Source organism: Microchirus variegatus (assembly GCF_963457635.1).
Source record: "Microchirus variegatus genome assembly, chromosome: 13".
Classification (NCBI taxonomy): Eukaryota; Metazoa; Chordata; class Actinopteri; order Pleuronectiformes; family Soleidae; genus Microchirus; species Microchirus variegatus.
The window spans coordinates 18639662-18658828 of NC_139814.1; the positions used below are offsets into that span (position 1 = coordinate 18639662).

Here is a 19167-nt window from a genome sequence, read left to right on the forward strand (position 1 = left end):
CCATGTTTGTAGATTGACATGTGCCAATTCCCACTTCATCTTCATCCAACATGGATAAGAAATACGTTTTTATCTCTTGTTTTCTTCATGTACTCCATGTTGGAGTGGTCACCTCTGCACTGAAATATCCTTTTTTTTGCAGTTGACCCTTGAAATGTTCCTCGTTTCCCATCATCCTTGATTCTTTCAGGATTGTGATGGGTTAACACAGAAGTGTGTGTGTGTGTGTGTGTGTGTGTGGCGTGTGGAAAAATGAAAATAGATCATTCATGGCTAAAAGCTGAGAGGCACAAATGAATCCTCCTGCCAGATTCCCAGCATCCATGTTTTTCTGGCTGATGATGATGGAAGTGGACGCCAACACACAGCTGAGCCAGCCCTATTATTTCCCATTCCCGTATTTACACATCTCACTATTGTCTGTCCTGCTCAGTGTTATGGATGTACAGAGCAAATCTACTGTGCCGGTACATTACGGAAAAGAGATACCAGGCTAATGAAAACTTTCATTGTTTGACTTCACTTCTATAGTGTACAAGAAGAATACAAGAAGGTTGAACAGCGCTGTTCAACCTTCTTGTATATTCGTGAATGAGTCGACATATCTGCCCCTGACCATGCTGCAGCGCCGCTCATTGTATCAGCAGTCGAACAGCTGCTGTTCCAGCACACAATATCACTGCCGCACAATGTCAGCCCGAATCAGCAAAAGCCAAGATTGTGGCTGTGTAGTCCAAATGACTGTCTTCTATTGTCCTCTATTGCTGCATGGAAGACAAAAAAAAAACAGTAATTCTTTACATTTTATATGTACATTTTTGGAAAAGTTAGAGTCACGCAGCCTAATTCATATTTCACATTCCATTTTTAACGTATTCACTAAAAAGTGATGTCACGTTAGCATCGGCAGGTTCATCCCTGCTCGACTTATTCACAGTTTATGGTTTCACATGAATATTAAAAATACATCTACAGCAAAAACACTTGTCACAATTACTCTGCCGAGGGGAACGTTTCTTCCCACAGCTCCGCCTCCTCAACCGTCAACAACTTTATTTATTGATGGCTATTAGGACGTGAAGAGGATTTCAACAAATAATTTTATACCGGTTTCAGATATAAATTACCAGCCTTAGCGTTGTCGTTATGGTTTTATTTGTTCCCCGCGGCAGGCTTATGTCAGCACAATAAGAGCCTCAACAATAAAACGATGTCTTTATATGAAGTATTATCACCGTAAGTTGTTTTGATGATTTCATAGCATATAAACCGAGGCTAAATATTATATTTATTTATAATGGGGTTTTTTTAGATGAATTTACAGTATTTCACCCTGTGATCCACTACACGCAGAGACAGCAAAGAGCGGACGGACCCAGCTGTGAGCAAAGTGGGTCAGAGCAGCTGCAATAATCACATTAATATTTCAAATGAAACGGCTCCAGACCGAAGCCTATGTAACAATCATGTTGATGCCAAGCAGCGTTAAAAACAATGACGGCACGCTGCACAGCTCCAGCTCTCACTAACAGAAGAAAGAGGGGTGGGTGTTTTCGTTAAAAGACGAATGGAAAGATGGGAAGAAATGGAAAAAAAAAAAAACGTGTGGCACACAAACGATTTGAAGAGATATCTGAAAACACAAGAGGGGGATTCATGAAAGAAGAAAAAGAAGCTGAAAAAGAACTGAAGTAGCACTTTGAAAGTCATGGTTGTTTTCTTCTGTGTGTGTCTGTCTGTGGTCCAATGTTACAGTCACTTTAGGAGGACAAAAAGCAAGTCTCCAAAATGTGAATTACTAGATTTTAAGGTTGTTTCAAGGTTAGGCTGAGGTCAGGGTCAGGGTTAGGGTTAGGCCAGTAGTAATTATGGTAACGTTTAGGTGAAGTAAGTCTAATGAATGTAAGTCAATGCATTGTCCTCTTAAGTCATGGGTATTTTTGTAAGGACCAATAAAATTGGCTGATCCTCACCTTCTGTCACCTAAGACCTGGTTTTAGGGCACTTAGTTGTGATGGTTGTTGTGATGGTTAAGGTTAAGATAAGGGGCTAGAGAATGCATTATGTTGAGATTATGTGAGTGTCCTCACTAAGGATGCTGTTGTAAAATGAGTAAAAATGAGTGTACACATCCTACCCTTAGGTATCTGACAGGAAAAGGAAGAGGAGTGAACACTGATGGATGATAGATCCATAGAGGCCATGAGATGAAAAATGGAAACAAACTTTGTAATTAGGGAAGTAATGACAAGCAGAGAGTCGGATGGACTGACAGGTTGGAAAAAAAAGAGAGAAAGGATGGAAGATAGAGAGAGAAAGAGAGAGAGAGAGAGATGACAGGGGGATGGTTAGAAGTAGGTCATGAGAGGAGACTGGGAGGAGAGGGAGACGTGTGGAGTGATGGATAAAGAGAAGCAAATAAGGAAGAGTGAGACCCAACTTTCCGCTCCTCTTTTTTTTCCCGAGTTCTATCTTTTCACTTGTCCGTCTGTGTGTGTACGCACGTGGGCGTCTTTTGAGCGTGTCACTGTGATTGACATTTCCTGGCCAGCAGTGTTAGTAGTGCTAATAAACAGAACGTGGTTTTAATATAGTCCTCCAGGCACCGCAGCTACTGTTCACGTTGACGTCTATTCATAAACAGGGACACACGCGCACACACACACACATGCTAGTGTGACACACACTGGCTTTACAAGCTGCTCGGTGTAGTACGCGTTCTTCAAACTACTTGGATCACAGTTGAAACGAGAGAAAATAAATCCGTACATGAGGGCGTGAAATCTGATTCACATCTTTTACAATTGGGCTTAAAAATAAACATCCATAGCAAAATACATTTTTGGTGTGAAATCAGTGGAGTATCTGTATTTATAGGCTTTATTTTAGAAGAGAGTAACACAAAATCCATGTCCATGATGTGTGTTCTTCATTATGTTTATATATCTGACTGTAATTCCTGCTGATGTTTTAAATTTTAGTCAAATGAAACAGGATATGCACAGATTTTTCCCAACATTTCCTCATCTTAAAACTCGTCATGTTTCCTTTAAAAGTCATATACTGTAAGTACTATGTGTACAAAAGTGACCTTTAAAGGTGCACTATGTAATAAATCTAAAGCAACTGGCCATAAAATCCTCCTAATATGTCACAGAGACTCAGGAATAATGTTCATATAACAAACTGAACTCACCAACAACAACAGTACAGCCAAAATATTTGTATTAAAAATAAATTTTTGCAGACTGCAAATCATGTTTATGTTTTGAAATCATGTTTTGGCATGTGGCGCCACCTACCGCCGTCTACCAGTCATTGCAGTCAGTAGAGTCTCAGCTTGCCGAGCAACCACGGGTTGCCAGTTAGGTCAAAAAAACAAAACCTAAAAGACCTCGGTATTTTGAATTTGAATGTAGTAACCGTTTTTTGGCCACATTCTTACGTATGGCACCTTTAACATTTAAAACAGTCACTGAATCCCAAAAGATTCTTTGAAAACAAGACACTCCACTTATACCCGGTGTTGCGCTGTGTTCGTGCACAAACACTTCCACATACAGGACTCTCACATTCAACCTATAGGTGGTTTATTTCAGGTGTCAGCAACAGCAACAGAGATTGAGAGATTGTACCTGAGAACCATCACATGATGAGAATAACAAGCTAACCTTGGTTGAAAGGTTTCCATGTTGCTTCGGTGTCCAGAGAATCGTATCCACACCGGCCTGTCTGTTGCGGTGTCTGTCCTTGCAACAGACCAATACATAATTTTGTAAAATTACTGGTAGTATTCATTTTATGCTTTTATATAACACATTCTGTACTTTCTATTATTGTACTTATATCACCTTTAAACATTGTCAGTATTTTTAAGTAAGAGCAAAAGTCTGACATGGGGAAAAAAAAACAAACATTGAAACTTGATGCCGTGGTCCGTCCTGGTGCCCCAGCTGTCTGGAAAGTGTCCACGGTAGGGATGCTGACTTGAGAGTGGGCCGTCGTCACGGCTACACCAATGACATGGCAGTATGTGGGGGGAGCTTTTTTTTTGGTGACTCTCATTCACCCAGTCAAGGCAAACAAGCCACGCTCAATTTACCGATTATCCCAGCATCTGTCCCTTATCTCTCATTTCTGTGCGAGAGCCGGCAAAGTCGAGCACAAACACAGTTGCAGGAGCAGAGAGAGAGAATCCCTTCCAGGCGAAACAGCTTAATTCTGGCTCACATTCGAGTGGTTTCATCTCAGTTAAATCAAAAAACCGAGAAATGATGGAAATTGCTTGTGTGTGTTATAAAACAGCTTGTGTGCATGTGATTCATTATTCACTCATTCGTCGTTGGCTATCGTGGTTAATAGAGGATGTGATTATAGCAGCAGTAATTAATGCCAGTCCAATAAAATAGATGATTACCACATCTACAGTGTCGTTTCTGTTGTTATCCATGTGATACAAAGGCAGCACACGTTCTGCTCATTTTTATTTACTGCAGCCTGTGTGTCCTGGTGATAAGGTTTACTTTGAGGTTTACTTTGTGCTCCACATTTGCTGCAGCTTACCAAAGTGTATTTATTTCATTTCCTGTATCTGTTTCATGGAGAACGTCCCATCTTCTCCTGCACCTTTATCCTATAGTGGCTTCAGCAGGGTTTGGGCTTCTGCCTGGCCACCTGGTTGTTGTGTTTATAATGTGAAATGGGTCTGTAATTAGTTGCACAGATGCTTGTGACTATGCCCGGACAGACAGCAGGGAACGCTTGGTTGATAAATACAACGATTAATGGCAGAGAAGAAGAGGGCTGCTAAATGGGAGTGCGAACTGAACAGACAATGTGAGCGAAGAAGAAAAACGCTAATATTCTTGATTTATCAGCCCGACAGCCTCTGAGATAGATGAGAAGAAGAAAGCTGTCCGTGTCCATTTATTGTCGCCTGCGGGATAAATGCTCTCTATTGCACTGTTTGTCTTTGGTTCGGTAAAAAAAATGAAGTGTGGCATCAATAAAAATGTTAATCGCATACAGAAAAGAAAAAAAAATCACTTTCAATTTGAGGACGTCAATCAGTCTGCAGAGAGAGATTCATTTGCATGTCATACTTTGAATTACTCTCATAAACATAGAGTATAGCACAGCACAAGGTCGAATTACCTGCATATACCTGTATTCACTCTGTATCGCATCTTTAAAGTATGAAACCACTGTTTTCATGTTATTACATTTATTTATTTTAGATATAAGATATAAAAACGAACATAACTTTAATGGTCTCTCTTTTTGTGTCTGTAGGTGAGACCGGTGCAGCCCTGTCACGCCCACAGCGCCCCCTTTCGGCCCGGACGGCCCACCATGGTCCGGCGCCTATGAAAGGGTACCATGTCAGTCGTAGCATGTCTCAGCATTCCTCTGGTGGTGGCCCCTGCCATTGCCCCCCTGAGGACTGCGATGGCCCGGGCAGAGAATACTACCAGGGTCACAGTGATGGCCACTATTACCCTCCAGGAGGTCCAGCTGAGGCCCTGGCACTGGAAAGGCATCACTCCCACTCCCACTCTCACTCCCACTCCCACGGTCACTCTGGAGGCGGCACATTCCCCCGTTCCCAGCACCCACCTCTGCAGTCATTTGACTCCTGTGAAGAATGCTTGTCTTCAGGCCATGGAGGCAAGATGCATCGCATTCCCCCAAACCTGGTCGATCAGTTTGAGAAGCAGGTGCCCTTTCATCCCGATGGCTTCCACACCCTGCAGTACCAGCGCACTGCTAGTGGGGTCGCAGAGCCACGCAGCGAAAGCCCCTCGCGCATCCGTCACCTGGTCAACTCCGTGCAGCGCCTCTTTGCCAAGTCCCATTCCCTGGAAGCACCGTCCAAACGGGAATACAATGGCACAAGAGGAAGTGGTGAGAGAGAGTACCGTGGTGAGAGAGGAGGAGGAGGAGGAGGGGGAGGAGGAGGCCACAGGAGTGGAGGGGAGGATGGTGGAGGCCACTACTCGGGCCACCAGTCTCGCTCTACCAGGAGGAGCAAGTCTCGAGAGCGTAGCAAGAGTGGAGACTCGCGACACGAGTCGGGCAGACGCCACCGCAGCAGGACAGCGGGCTGGTGGAGCTCTGACGATAACCTGGACAGTGATAGCAGCTTCCTGGTTAGCGGAGGCAGACGAGGGTATCCCAGTGGACACGAGAGCCTCGATGCCGCCATCCAGGAGCTTACCATGAAGAAGCCCAAGGAGCGCGGTGGTGGTGGTGGTGGCGGCGGTGGTGGTGGTGGTGGTGTTGGTAGCGGTGGTGGTGGTGGTGGTGTTGGTGGCGGTGGTGGTGGTGTTGGTGGTGGCGGTGGCGGTGGTGGACCGGGGCCAGGGGAGTGCATGGCGTGCACTACAATGGCTTTGGCCGGGACTGAAGGACACCATGGACACCATGGGCACCATGGGCACTCACTGAAGAGGAGCACATGGTCGGCCATGACAGTGAGTCAAGCAAGGGAGGTGTACCCTTCCTCCAGGGGAGGAGCCTACAACAAAGCCCTTGTACCAATGGAGAGCAAGCTGAAGGAGAGGAGTTTCCACTACCTGCAGGTATGCAGGCATGCATGATGACTGTGTGTACTTGTATGTATGTCTTTGTGAGAAGTTGATGACTCTCAGTACTGACCAGCAACAAAAAGCTGGAGACAATCAGTGCATCTCTAAAAGAAGTTAGTAAATCTGACATGTGAAAACCCAGCAAATAAAAAAGCAGCCCAAGATTCAGAGGATTAAATTGCCACCTGAGCGACACCACGCACCATTTTGGTGTGAGTCAAACTATAATGATTCTCACCCACACACACAGAGAGAGAGATCTGATGTCTCTATACTGTAATCTGTCTCTGAATGTAAGTCATCTTCCCTCTACCCTTTCACTCATTGTGTATGAATTCCCTAAAATGAAAAGCTAATATCTGTTACACTGTACATACAGAGGCAGCTGAGCTGAGGGAGCACAGACACACACACACACACACACACTCAAACAAGCACTCACAGTAACTTCCAGCTGTGCTGAGGTAGCTCTGCCGTGCAATGCTGTGTTTCTACGGAAACAGCAGGTAGCCACAGAAGTCCCTGGTGTTTTTTTTTCCCAACGCTCATCCTTTAGATGCAGCTGAGGTCTGCTGATAGAAGACACAGTGAGAGCAGGGCTGTGCCTGTTAGTGTATTCAAACGACAACCACACACACACACACACACACAATTTGCCTCTGTGCCTTAGGCAACCATAGCATTCCTACCTCAGGACATTAAATGAAATTCCCCGGCTGCAGCTTCTCTGATATCTTCAGGTGTCAAGCTCACTTTTGTGAGGTTGGGTGAGAATGTGTGGTGTGCATTTTGTACCCCGTGCTCAGTTGCACTGAAGTCAAACAGACTGATGTTTGCCATGAGAGCTGGCAGCTTACTGGAGCTGCAGATATAGAGCTGTTCAGGTCTACTCCACTCGAACCAAACCTCAGGAAAAAACAGGAGCACAAGGTGAAACATCCTCAAACTGAAAGCAGCATTTCAGCTCTAAAACAGCTCCATGTTGAATATTTTACAGCCAGATTGGTACAGATAAAGACACTGATATACCAAGAGACTCTCATTCAGTATACTGAACTTGTAATACCATGATCACAAGGCTGCATGTATCTGTAATGACCACATGGCCTATTTTGGTTTTCTAGTTTGCACCTGTATGGCTTTGTTTCACCGTAATTGTTCTCAAATTGTCATTTCATACCATAAAATCTCAGTTTGCACTTCATTTCCAGCACCAAACAACAATGAAGCATGTGTGTACTGAGCTGCGGAGGTGGTCACAAAAAAAAGAAGACAAAAACCGCATAAATACACAGAAGTATATGAATACTGGACAGCTGAACTGCTGTATAACACACAAATGTCAAAATCACAGTGGGAGTTTGTCCACACCAGACACTTAGCCATGTATTTTAACAAACCCTGAAAAGCTTGATAAAGGAGGCAAGAAGGTTACTTCCTACTAAGACATACTGAGGTAGTTTGTTGTTGTTGTTTTTATGAAACGCTGATATATTTATGCAAGATCATCCTGAAAAGTTCACACCAGGCCTCGACTCAGGTTTGCTGCACAAAGGCAAAAACAAGAAAAACATTATTAAACAGCTGAAAGTGAAAAATAACTGACGTCTGAATTACTGTGGTCAAAGACAAGGGGACAAGTGCACGGTTTTCTCTCTCATGGTGTCAAAGACAATCACAATGTGTGGCATCAGAACCTGGTGCTCTCTCCTCTCTAAGCCTCTCGCTTCCCCTTCAGTCTGCGTCTGATAGATAAGAAACGAGAAAAACAAGAATATGGAGTGAAAGTAAAACGGAGACAGAAAGAAGAAAAAAACAGATAGAGAGAGAGAGAGAAAACGAGAGACAGGGGTGGGTGGAGTGAAGAGTACGACGGAGGGATGCAGAAATAGCAAAGCAAGCTCAGGGATAGAAATGAGATAAAGGAGGTGATGATAGCCAAGGGGCGATGTGAGAGGAGGAGTGAAAGAGCAGGATGAGAAAATGAGAGAGATAGTGGAAGGCCACGGGGATCAAGAGATTAGGCTGAATCATCTTTTTAAGTGATGACCTCAAAAACACACACTCAGCTGGATCCCCAACCCTGGGGGGTTTGGTTCTGTGTGTGTTTTGGAGGCTGTACACCTCGCAGTGTTTGCAAAGACAGTAAAGAAAGAAGGTGGGCTTTGTCTTATTTTGTGTGAACAATTACTTTAGTAAGCCATCATGAATATTTGTCCTCAGTGATCAGATCACATACAAACACAAGTGTCGACCCCTGGCATTAAACTTGTGAGCACATTATGGTCAGTTCTGGTGTCCCCCACTCTGCATTCAAATACACACTGATGATGTGTTTGTGTGCAGCATTTATTTTTTTTATAGAACGTGTAGTGTGTAGATACACTTAGAAATAAAAGTGCTAAGTAGAACCATATAAGGTTCTTCGGCTTGTCCTACCCTTTTTGGCTGACCCTTTTGGAGGGCTCCACCAATAACCCTTTTAAAATCCTTCATTCAGGAAAGGGGTTTTAAAGGGTTCTCTGGATCAAAATGGTTCTTACTGGAACCATTAGTGTTACCAAGAACCAGAAGCAAATGGTTCCAGGTAGAACCTCAGCCCTTGTAGAAGGACACTTTTGGAACCCTTATTTCTAAGAGTCTACTATTGCTCTGGTAAGTTTCCTTTCCACTCCCATGTCAATTGTTTTATATTAAAAAAAAAATAAAAAAATATTAAAGATTAACTTTGTAAATGTAGTCTACCACACAACATGCCTTTCCAGTGCCAAATAGTACGTGTCACATTTTACAGTGACAAATGAGTTATGAACCCAGAAATACTCCTCAACTTTGAGCTGCATTTACTGAGGTATCATTACAAGCTAAAAAAAAACAAAAAAAAAAACAATGTCAGGATATGGAAGCATCGAGTTACAGGTTTTACTTGAGGGCTGCTGTTGGAATCTGCCTTTAATTGTGTTGTTCTTATCACTTCTCTTTGAGTTTCCTGAGTCTTGGCTGTGTGTGTGTGTGCGAGTGTAGTTTTCCTCATCTCATCAGTCTCTCTTTCCTCCTCCTGAAATCTACTCTCTTGCTTCTCTCGTCTTGTCACCTTGTACATCTCGCTGTCCTTCCCCGTCCCCCTGCCTCTCCGTGTGTCTTTATTTGCTCTGTCCGTCTGCTTTTTGGCTTATGATGCTCTTCTTTCTCTGTGTCAGTGTTTCTCCAGCTGTCAGAGTTTCGCTCTCCCTGTAAGTCCCTTTTGTCCCTTTCTTTCCCTTCTTTCCCTAACATCATCACTCCATGTGCATGTGTGTTGTGTAGTGTGTGTGTGTGTGTGTGGTCTCATTGTGTGCACGAGCATGCTGGAGCCATTTCTGTTGTTGTGTTAGTTTTTACGACACAGCGCTGTGTGCCAGGTCTTGTCGTCTGAATCATGACTGTCCTTCTGTTTGAGGTGTGAAATATTTTTCAGCGACGAAATATATTTCTTTTTCGAGAAGTTGTCAAAACAGAAAAAAAAAAGAAGAAAGAAATAGCAGATATTGGGAAGAAACTGCCGACTGTGTAGTGACAGCATCTTCAATATCTCAACTCTAATTAATTCACATTGTGATTAATTGCTCTTCCCTCCAACAGTCAATGAAGAATGCAAACTTACTTTTAACTCATGTCAGCACTGTGTTTAATCCATTTATAGAGATTCGTATTAACCTGACAACCATGTGTCTGCTCCGCATGGTTGTCCTCATGTACCTACTCGATGTTGTATTTTCAGACCTCAAACCTCCGCCGTCATTTTTTAGATGAGAATCTTTATGTGCGTGTGCCTCAGGTCCCTTCAGAAGACTGGGCAGGCGGATACGGCGGTAGTGGTGGCGGAGCCGATACTGGAGGGGAGATCCCTTGCCGTCGCATGCGAAGCGGCAGCTACATCAAGGCCATGGGCGACGATGACAGTGCCGACTCGGACAACAGCCCCAAAGCTTCGCCCAAGTCCACCCTGATTGCTCAGAGGGAGGCGTTCAGACGATCTATCAGCATGGATCAAAGGTAAAAATCGCACACATGTCGCCCTTGTGGAAAGTCACATTCACTCAGGTGCTGCATGTAAAGGTACAGTAGTCAGGATGTATTTAGGAGTTATTGACCAATGATTCCATAATAACCTTTTAGCATAATAAGCGATAATGGCGCCTCTGCACTTTCGCCTGGCTCTGATTACACATCATGTAAAACAGAGGTGTCAAATTCATTATAGTTCAGGGGCCACATTCAGCGCAATTTGTACACAAGTGGGCCAGGGCAGTGAAATAATAGCATAATAACTGACAACGAGGTTTGTTTTACATTTAATGAAATATATTTTGACAAAACATATTAATAACAACCTAAAATTTCACTGTCACATTTAAAGGTGCATTATGTAATAATTCTAAAGCAACTGGCCATAAAATCCTCCTAATATGTCACAGAGACTCAGGAATAATGTTCATATAACAAACTGAACTCGCCAACAACAACAGTACAGCCAAAATATGTTTTTTGGAATCATGTTTTAGCATGTGGCGCCACCTACCGCCGTCTACCAATCTTTGCAGTCAGTAGAGTCTCAGCTGCCGCGTTACCACAGGTTGCCAGTTACGTCAGAAAACTAAAACCTTAAAGACCTCGGTATTTTGAAAGTCTATTAAAATGTGAAATAGAGAAACAATAGAGGCGAAGAATTATAGAAAACATCACAATAAAAAAAAATTAAGACGCGTGTCATATCATGTCATGTATCTGATGCAGGTACTCGTGTAAACAATGCACTGATTCCTACCCCAACAGCCGAACCACGCCCAAAACCCACACCCGCTCCCGGAGTTACACCCGCTCTCTGACCAGCTCACAGGTAACCAGTGTTGCTTTTCATTTATAGTGTATATACTTTTATTTTAATATTTCCTCCAAGTACTGTGGTCTGTTGAACTTGAGTCTTCACCTCTCTGCTGCAGCTGGGAGACACTTTGAACCGCCAGTTTGAGGCCGTGTGCGAGACCATGTTCGGGGAGGTGGAGTCTCAGGCTGTGGAGGCACTGGATCTTCCGGGTGTGTTCCGCACTCGCAGCCACAGCTACGTCCGTGCCATCCAGGCCGGCTGTTCCCAGGACGATGACTGCCTCTCCGTCTTCTCCATGTCAGGCCCCCAGGGGAGCATCAAGGGCGGGGCTGGTGAGCATGCATGCATGCGTGTGTGTGTGTGTGTGTGTGTGTTTCAGTCCACCCCGTCTGTACAAGTTGGTCTGGTGTGTGTGTGAGTCTATGTGTGTCAGGTTTCTTTGGGATGACTTCTTGGTGAGAGCCACAGTAAGGTAGCCACTGAGAGAAGGCAATTTGACAGCTTGTGCCTGCTTGCCTTGACAGAACCAAGCCTCTGCATAGCTGCGTCGTGTGAATCCTTTTTATTTTTTTTTACAGTTTTGCCTCTTCCTTCTCTGTTCCCTTTATCTCTGTATCTTCATCTCCCTCTTGTCCCCCCCTCTGCGGCACTTGTGCTGACTGCATGTATATGTTTGCATGCTGTAAGCATAGTTTTGGGTCCGTGTTGCTGTGCATGCAGTTTGTTTTCTGTCACCTCTTGTCGCCGCATCTCATCTCATCCATTACCCTCCCCTGTGTGATAGCGAGTTTCTGCGTCTCAGTAACAGCGACAGGAACATTTGTGATCATGATGATAGCTCAGTGTCCCCAGCTGCTGCTTCTGTCTTTCTGTCTTTCTGTCTTTCTGTCTTGGCATCATTACATTTATTTAGTTTGTCCCTCCCGTTCGCTGTTTATTCTCTCCCTCCCTCTGTATGTGTGTGTGTATGTGTTTGCTTACATCTGTTCGTACAATACCGCAGAGCCACTTAGGGCCTCGCAGGACTCACATTTCTAAGCTTAGCAAAATTCCCCCAGAGATTTATCAAAGCTATTGTAAAGCGCTACATATACTTGCAATAAACACAAATGCACACGTACACGAATCCAAACTCACATCACCTGACATTTGTATAATTTATGTGCATGCACTCACATACTGAACAAACCTTTATTCTGTGTGTGCCGTGAGCAGGAAGAGACAGAATCAGCTCTCCTCTTTATAAGATTTCTCTCATGTAATTGCTTTATATTCCTCAAAAGCAGAGTTAAGTTAGCTCTCGTCTGTCGTCTCTGTCATGTCTGTCTTCTCCACCACTTTGCTCTCTGCGCCTCACTGAAATTCACTCCATATATTAACTTATGATAAAAATAAATCATGCAGCTGCATTTTACAAATCTTTTTGTCACCACTGACATGATTTCCTAGTTATTTTGTTGTCTTCCTCTCTTTCTCTTTATACACAAATATACTTCCCTCTTTTCACTTTGTCCTCCCTTTTACCTCGTCCGTTTTGTTCAGTATCCATCTCCCCTTCTTCCTGTTTTCATCGTAACCATTTTGCTTTTTAACAGCAAACGATGCCTCTGTCTTTCTTTCTCCCACTCTTCCTACACCTCAGTCTTTCCTTATCGTAAAGGTGCTCCTCCTCCACTTCCACCTCGCATGTCCAAGTCTTCACTCTCGGTGCGGGCCCAGAGCAGCACTGAGTCCACGCAGGACGCCTACTTCCAGAGCAGTGGACAGTTGGTCTCAAGCTCGAGTTCTGGTCGTCCGAGGCAGCACAGCAACTCTGTAGACATGGGCATCTCCGACGGACCGCCGGGTCGCTCCTCCAGGGGAGGCTACTACACCGCGACGGGCCCCGCACGTTCCAGGCAGCACAGTAACTCAGCTGAGAGCTTAGATGGTGTCAGGGGTTCACGGGAGCTGGTTCTTTACGGAGGTGGCCCGGGAGTCGGAGGGAGAGCCAAACACAGCAGCTCAGCTGACAGTCTTCTGGAGGGTCCACCCCGGCCGGTCAGGGAGCGGGAAAGCAGGATTGGCGGCAGCCTGGGCAAATCCGCCTCTCTGCCTCAGAACAGCTTAGTACTGAGCAAAGCTGTTGGGCAGGACGACGGTCGCGGTGTGAGAAAGTGGAGTCCATCTATAGCTGTGCAGGTGAGAAATGATGATTGCTGTTTATCTGACCCAAAGATGCACCTCCATCGTGCACATTATGTCTAAATTGAGAATGTGTAACCTTCAAACAACAAGAGTTGTTGAGTGGTGTTCTTACATGAGCCAAAATGGCCACTATTCAATGACCTCATGTGTTGTTTTTCTGTCACAGGTGGACAGCTCAGGAACTCTGTCAGATTCTGAAGGAGAAAACAAAGCTCTTACACAGGTCCACTCCATAGGGGTCCAAGTGGAGGAAGATAAAAGGTAAAGGAAGTACAACTAAAAGTCAAGTAGGGAAAATAGTTTTTTTTTTTTTTTTTTTATCTTCTCCCAACTTGAAGTGTGTTTATTTTGCCTGGCATTTGATTTTCTGTAATTATGGACACAAACTAAGATGTTTCTGTTCATTTTCTAATTTGACTTTGCCTCTAAAATGCGTTGCCTCATCAAGAGGTTTTGGTCTCCGTACTGTGATTTATGTAAATAATCTCCACATATGATTTTTAAAAGCCGTCGTCCCCCACAGCGCAACCACCTATGGTTGATTTCTCGGTGCGATCCTATTATTTCATTTAACATTTCATCAGACATCACAGCTTGAACTCGGTAACACTGTTCCAAGAATGTCTTGTTTTTTCGTCATTAGTGACTGTAACCATGACTACGGCAAATCATACACTTGACATGACTTTCACACATGATGCAGCCCTTCTCCTAATTATATCCAGTGCCGTTTACAGGTCAGGCGCACACACACACACACACACACACACACATACGAGATGCAAGCACTCGCAGCTTCGCACAATCTGAAACCTCAAGCAGTGTGCGAGCATGCACCTGTTAACAATGTCCCCAACCTCCTGCAATCATCAAAGATGACAGTGGGACGCCGAGGGAGAGAGAGAGAGAGAAGGGAGGAAGGAAATTTGAGTCACACCTTACGTCTCATCAGAAAGCAAAGACGGATGAGAGGAGGTGGGATATAACCTTGTAAACACTCACCACTGAGACCACTGACATGACATTTGCACACACACACAGTGTGAAAACATCTTTCGGATTAAAAATTAGCGAGTAAATTTGTGTGAATTGACACCACGTCACAATGTGACAGTCTGACTTTGTGGTCAACATTTTTGCACCTGCTGTCGCCCGGCGTCAAAAGTAAGGTTAGCTGCAAACGAAATTGAATATTGATCGAAACGTAGTCACGATCTGGATCTGGAATCGAGATAACCACCGGTGTCCTGTAGGTATGACGCATCGCCGCGCGACTACACGTTACCTCCTCCCGCTAACCTGAAATTGCAGCCAACTAATAGTAACCATGGCAACTAACTCGAACCCCCCCCCCCTCACGCTTCTCTGAAATCACCATGCAGTAGCCTTGCATCATGCCATGTTAACACATAGCGTGTTAACCCAGGTCTTACACTGATCAGAGCTGAAGCTGATAAAAAAACCCATGTGCTTTGCAGAGGAAGTTGACCTGGGGGCGAATGCCAGTTAAACACTTTCCTATTGGTCAAAAAACAATGCAGTTAACTGGTTTTTGGTTTGGGAATGTGGCAGTGTCTAACAGGAATGTGTGATTTATAGAAGAAGGACGAAACATCTGAGAAAAAAACCCGCCTTTTCATGCGATACTCCCCCCCCGTGACTGTACGGCTCCCGGGCCTTCTCCGACTGTCTGTGTGTTGCAGGCGGGCTCGTTTCAAGCGCTCCAACAGCGTGACGGCGAGCGTGCAAGCCGACCTGGACCCCGAGGGCTTCCCTGGGCTCAGCATCGCCGTGCCAACGCAGGACAAGAGTCTTCAGTTCGGCTGTTCCTTCCAAAGGCACTCGTCAGAGCCCGAGTCTGCCAGCCAGTACACAGAGTGCCACCGTACTGTGCACACACAGGGACAGTGGGCGCACAGAGAGGTACAGGGTTTTTTTTTTAAGTATCATGGAACCTGGTAATGGACAAATGGTCACATGGTACACTTGTTTACTTAAATATGAACAGTGCAATGACACATAATCAACCTGCCTTCTTTCAGTTATTAATAATTAGAATAATAATTATGAGAATAAATAATATTTTTTTGGAAAAAAATCTAAGTATCAATCGTCCTAATATGACATTATGAATATCCATTAAACAGAGTTTTTTTTTTTCCCACTCAGTTTGTTCATAATGTGTGTTTGTCGTACCAGCAAAAACACCGCCACCGCAGAGAAATATCAGCTAATGAAGATGAAACGACACAATAACAGTGTCATAACAAGATATCAGCCATCGTTTCCAGTAATGAATTCCTAGTGAAATGGATCCGTTGAAACTTTTGTAACCAGGAACTAATAAAACAGTGCCGTCTATTAGATTAGAGACAGCTTCAGGGTCATGGGAGTAAACGTGCTAGCGCGAGCTACGCTTATTGATCTCCAGGAAATTGTCTTTCTTGAATTAAAAAATTTATCCAAGATAAAGTAATCACAAGGAAATCAATAAGGTGGATGCACAGGCTTACACTATAAGGCAGGAGTTAATAAATGTGATTTGACATGTTAATTAATGATGATTTGATATAAACGTATGACTGGACAGTGATGGCCTCATCTTTGGGGACTTTGAGAGCATTAACATTTACTGATGCTACAAATCAAGGAAGATCTTACCTACAAATCGATTTGTGTATTGCACATGACCTACCATCTGTTAACTTGAAATATTACACTACTAAAGCTGAAAGAGCATTAAATTTATCTCCAACAAATGTATTGGCCTGAATCTTGCCATGTTTTTGTCACTGTTGTCTTATTATTCTGAGTACCAGCTTCTATCATTCCCCGGTATTAGTCATAAGTAAATTAGTAGTAATTTGACTCCCAGTGGCATTAGTAGTTGTGTTAATCTGACTTTCAGTTGAACTAATATGTAAACATGTATTTGCATATTAGTATGAGTGTAGAAAAATCCATATTGTTCCATGACTGACTGTAAAATTGTTTGGTGCAGTGATCCAGTTTGATCCAGAGTGGGAGTGACACTGAACACATGGTGTACGGTGGAATGTCTTTGCTGAATCAGAACGCGTTGTTGACGACCCGTATACCTCACGTCAAAAACAGTTTTCTCCTCTGATCTCGCAGGACTACATCCAGAGCGGCTACACCAGTGAGGTCTGCCCAGCAGATCCACGGCCGCACCAACACCCACACGCACACCCACACCCACACCCACACTTGCCCCCGCGTTCCCACTCCCCTCTGCCCATCACATCGGAGCGAGCCTGGGCAGGTACGCCATCCCTGGAAGGCCCCCGCAGCCTCCCCGACTCAGGCCGAGCCTCGCCTTGCATGAGAGATGGAGAGTTCTTCTTACGACTCCTGCAGACAGAGGTGGAGAGGATGGAGGGCTGGTGCCAGAACATGGAGAGAGAGGCTGAGGAGAAGGAACTGCCAGAAGAAAGTGAGTCGAGGGGGGGATCAAAAAAGATGAAAACAAAGTCAGGGGCATGAACAGTTTGTGGTTTTCTGAAACAATTTATGTTCTGTTTCCTCCTTAGTTCTTGAGCTAATCCGAAATGCAGTTGGCAGTGCCCAGATGCTCATGTCTCAGAAAGTCCAGCAGTTCTTCCGCCTCTGCCAACAAAGTGTGGTGAGAGAAAAATGGTCCTGTGCAACATTTCCTCTTTCACAAATATTACTCCATCACCCATGACCCATCACGTGTCATATCCTCCTGTCTCCCTGCCTGTTCAGGACCCATCGGCCTACCCTCAGCCCACCTCTCAGGACCTGGCAGGATTCTGGGACCTGCTCCAGCTCAACATAGAGGACGTCAGGGTCAAGTTTCAGGACCTCCAGAGGCTCAAGGACTCTGGTTGGAGACTCCCAACTGAAAAGAAGGTGAGAGGCCTGGGGATCCAACCAGCCTTGGTTTCCTTTCAACAAACCCCCAGAGCTAAAATGGCAATGTGCAGACGAGTAGCGCAGATGGTCGTACCCTCCAAGCCTTTGCAGGCTGTGAAAATACAGAACAGCAAGAGGAACTGAGCTGAAATTCCCATGAGACAGTGGAGTCTGACAGTGCTAGAAATAATTCTAATCTTATTTTTGCAGAAAGTCCACGTGTGTGTTACATTATTATCTACAACGGTTACACTACTTACTGATCAGCTACATTATTCTTGATAACTAACTAACAATTGTCTCTCCCTTCTTCTTGTTTGTTTTACATTATTGTTGTTGTTTTTTTTATTCCTTTTCCATTTCATTTTAATTCATGTTGCCTGATGCAAATGCATGCTGAGGTACTTTTTGACAACTTATTTATTTATTGTTCTGTTTTTAATTTTTTTTTGGTTATCTTTTCATTTTAATGCCCCCCTCTCTCCTTTGTCCGTGGTTTTTTCCTTTTCTGTTTCCTCCCTTTTTTGCATGGGATTTTTTTGTACCTCTTTACAAAACACCCCCCCCCCCAAAAAAAAAAAATCCACCGTCTGTTTAATCCATGTCTCATCATTGACGGGCTAGGAGGACAAGAAGCTTCCTCCTCCATTACCAAAGAAGCCAGCAGGCGGGGTGACTGGCAGTCTCCGGGCCGATAGCACTGGGGATGTGGGCTCTGGTGGTGGCTCGGGGGGCCTGGTGGTTCCCCGTGTGGGTGGACACACTTTACCCATCAGAGAGAAGTCCTTGGACCTCGTGGAGCGTCAGAGGACAGAAGCGAGGAGGAGGCTGCTGCAAACCAAGAGAACGGCTTCCTTCAGGCAGAACTCAGCCACAGAGAGCGCAGACAGCATCGAGATCTACATCCCTGAAGCCCAGACTCGACTCTGAGCACAAGAGTGCGGCGTCTCCTTCTCCACTTGCTCACCTTCATCCTTTTTAGATCCACTGCGGGTCCTTGCTTTTATTCTGCTAGCCGCACCCCCTCCGCATTTCCATTAGTTCACTGCAAATGCCATCATGTTGCTCACTAAACAAGCAATGACCGCCATTATTTGAAATTTGGACATTACTGACACAGAGGCCTAGACCTGAATCGGTTGGTAGCAGACCTTTGTAACTGAGGATTTCTTTCTTCTTTTGTTGAAGTTGCCCACAGACAGTCCATCTTTTATAGCGCTTGGCAGTAGAGATTCACACAGTAGTAGCATGCCTGTGCGTGTTCACCTTACACTTCTTCTCCGTCACTGAAACTAAAGGGCTCAACAGGCACAGTTCCTCCACAGATCTATGGATCACTGGTGAATTAGAATCAGCTCCATGTCACGTTTTCTGAGGTTCTGTCACAAACAAGATGAATCCCCACTCATCGCACATGTACGGATGAATTGCCGTGAGAGTCGGATGGTTCATGATCCCCCAAAGAACATCCCACAAAAGCATAGTGAGTTTACCACGCAAAGGGTTCAAAGAATCATTTCTCTCCTTTTCGGTCCCATGTATCCGCTGACCATCCTTAGCATTCAGCAGTGAGGCTGTTTGAATGTGCAAGTGCTATTTGTACATAGTGTGCACACTCATGTTTGCCAA

The 19167-nt window shown here is 44.6% G+C and overlaps 1 protein-coding gene across 1 annotated transcript; it reads left to right on the top strand.

Moving 5' to 3' along the window:
* Positions 1-5300: 5300 nt before the first annotated feature.
* dlgap3 (discs, large homolog-associated protein 3) lies at positions 5301-18468 on the top strand (the record flags this gene model as incomplete). Its single annotated transcript, XM_083899990.1, has 12 exons — positions 5301-6282; positions 6364-6581; positions 10405-10622; positions 11364-11466; positions 11570-11786; positions 13097-13635; positions 13808-13902; positions 15345-15564; positions 16777-17095; positions 17193-17284; positions 17389-17535; positions 18163-18468. Exons 1-12 carry the CDS (start codon positions 5367-5369, stop codon positions 18466-18468), a joined length of 3390 nt encoding a protein of 1129 aa, XP_083756116.1. The 5' UTR covers positions 5301-5366.
* Positions 18469-19167: the final 699 nt, after the last annotated feature.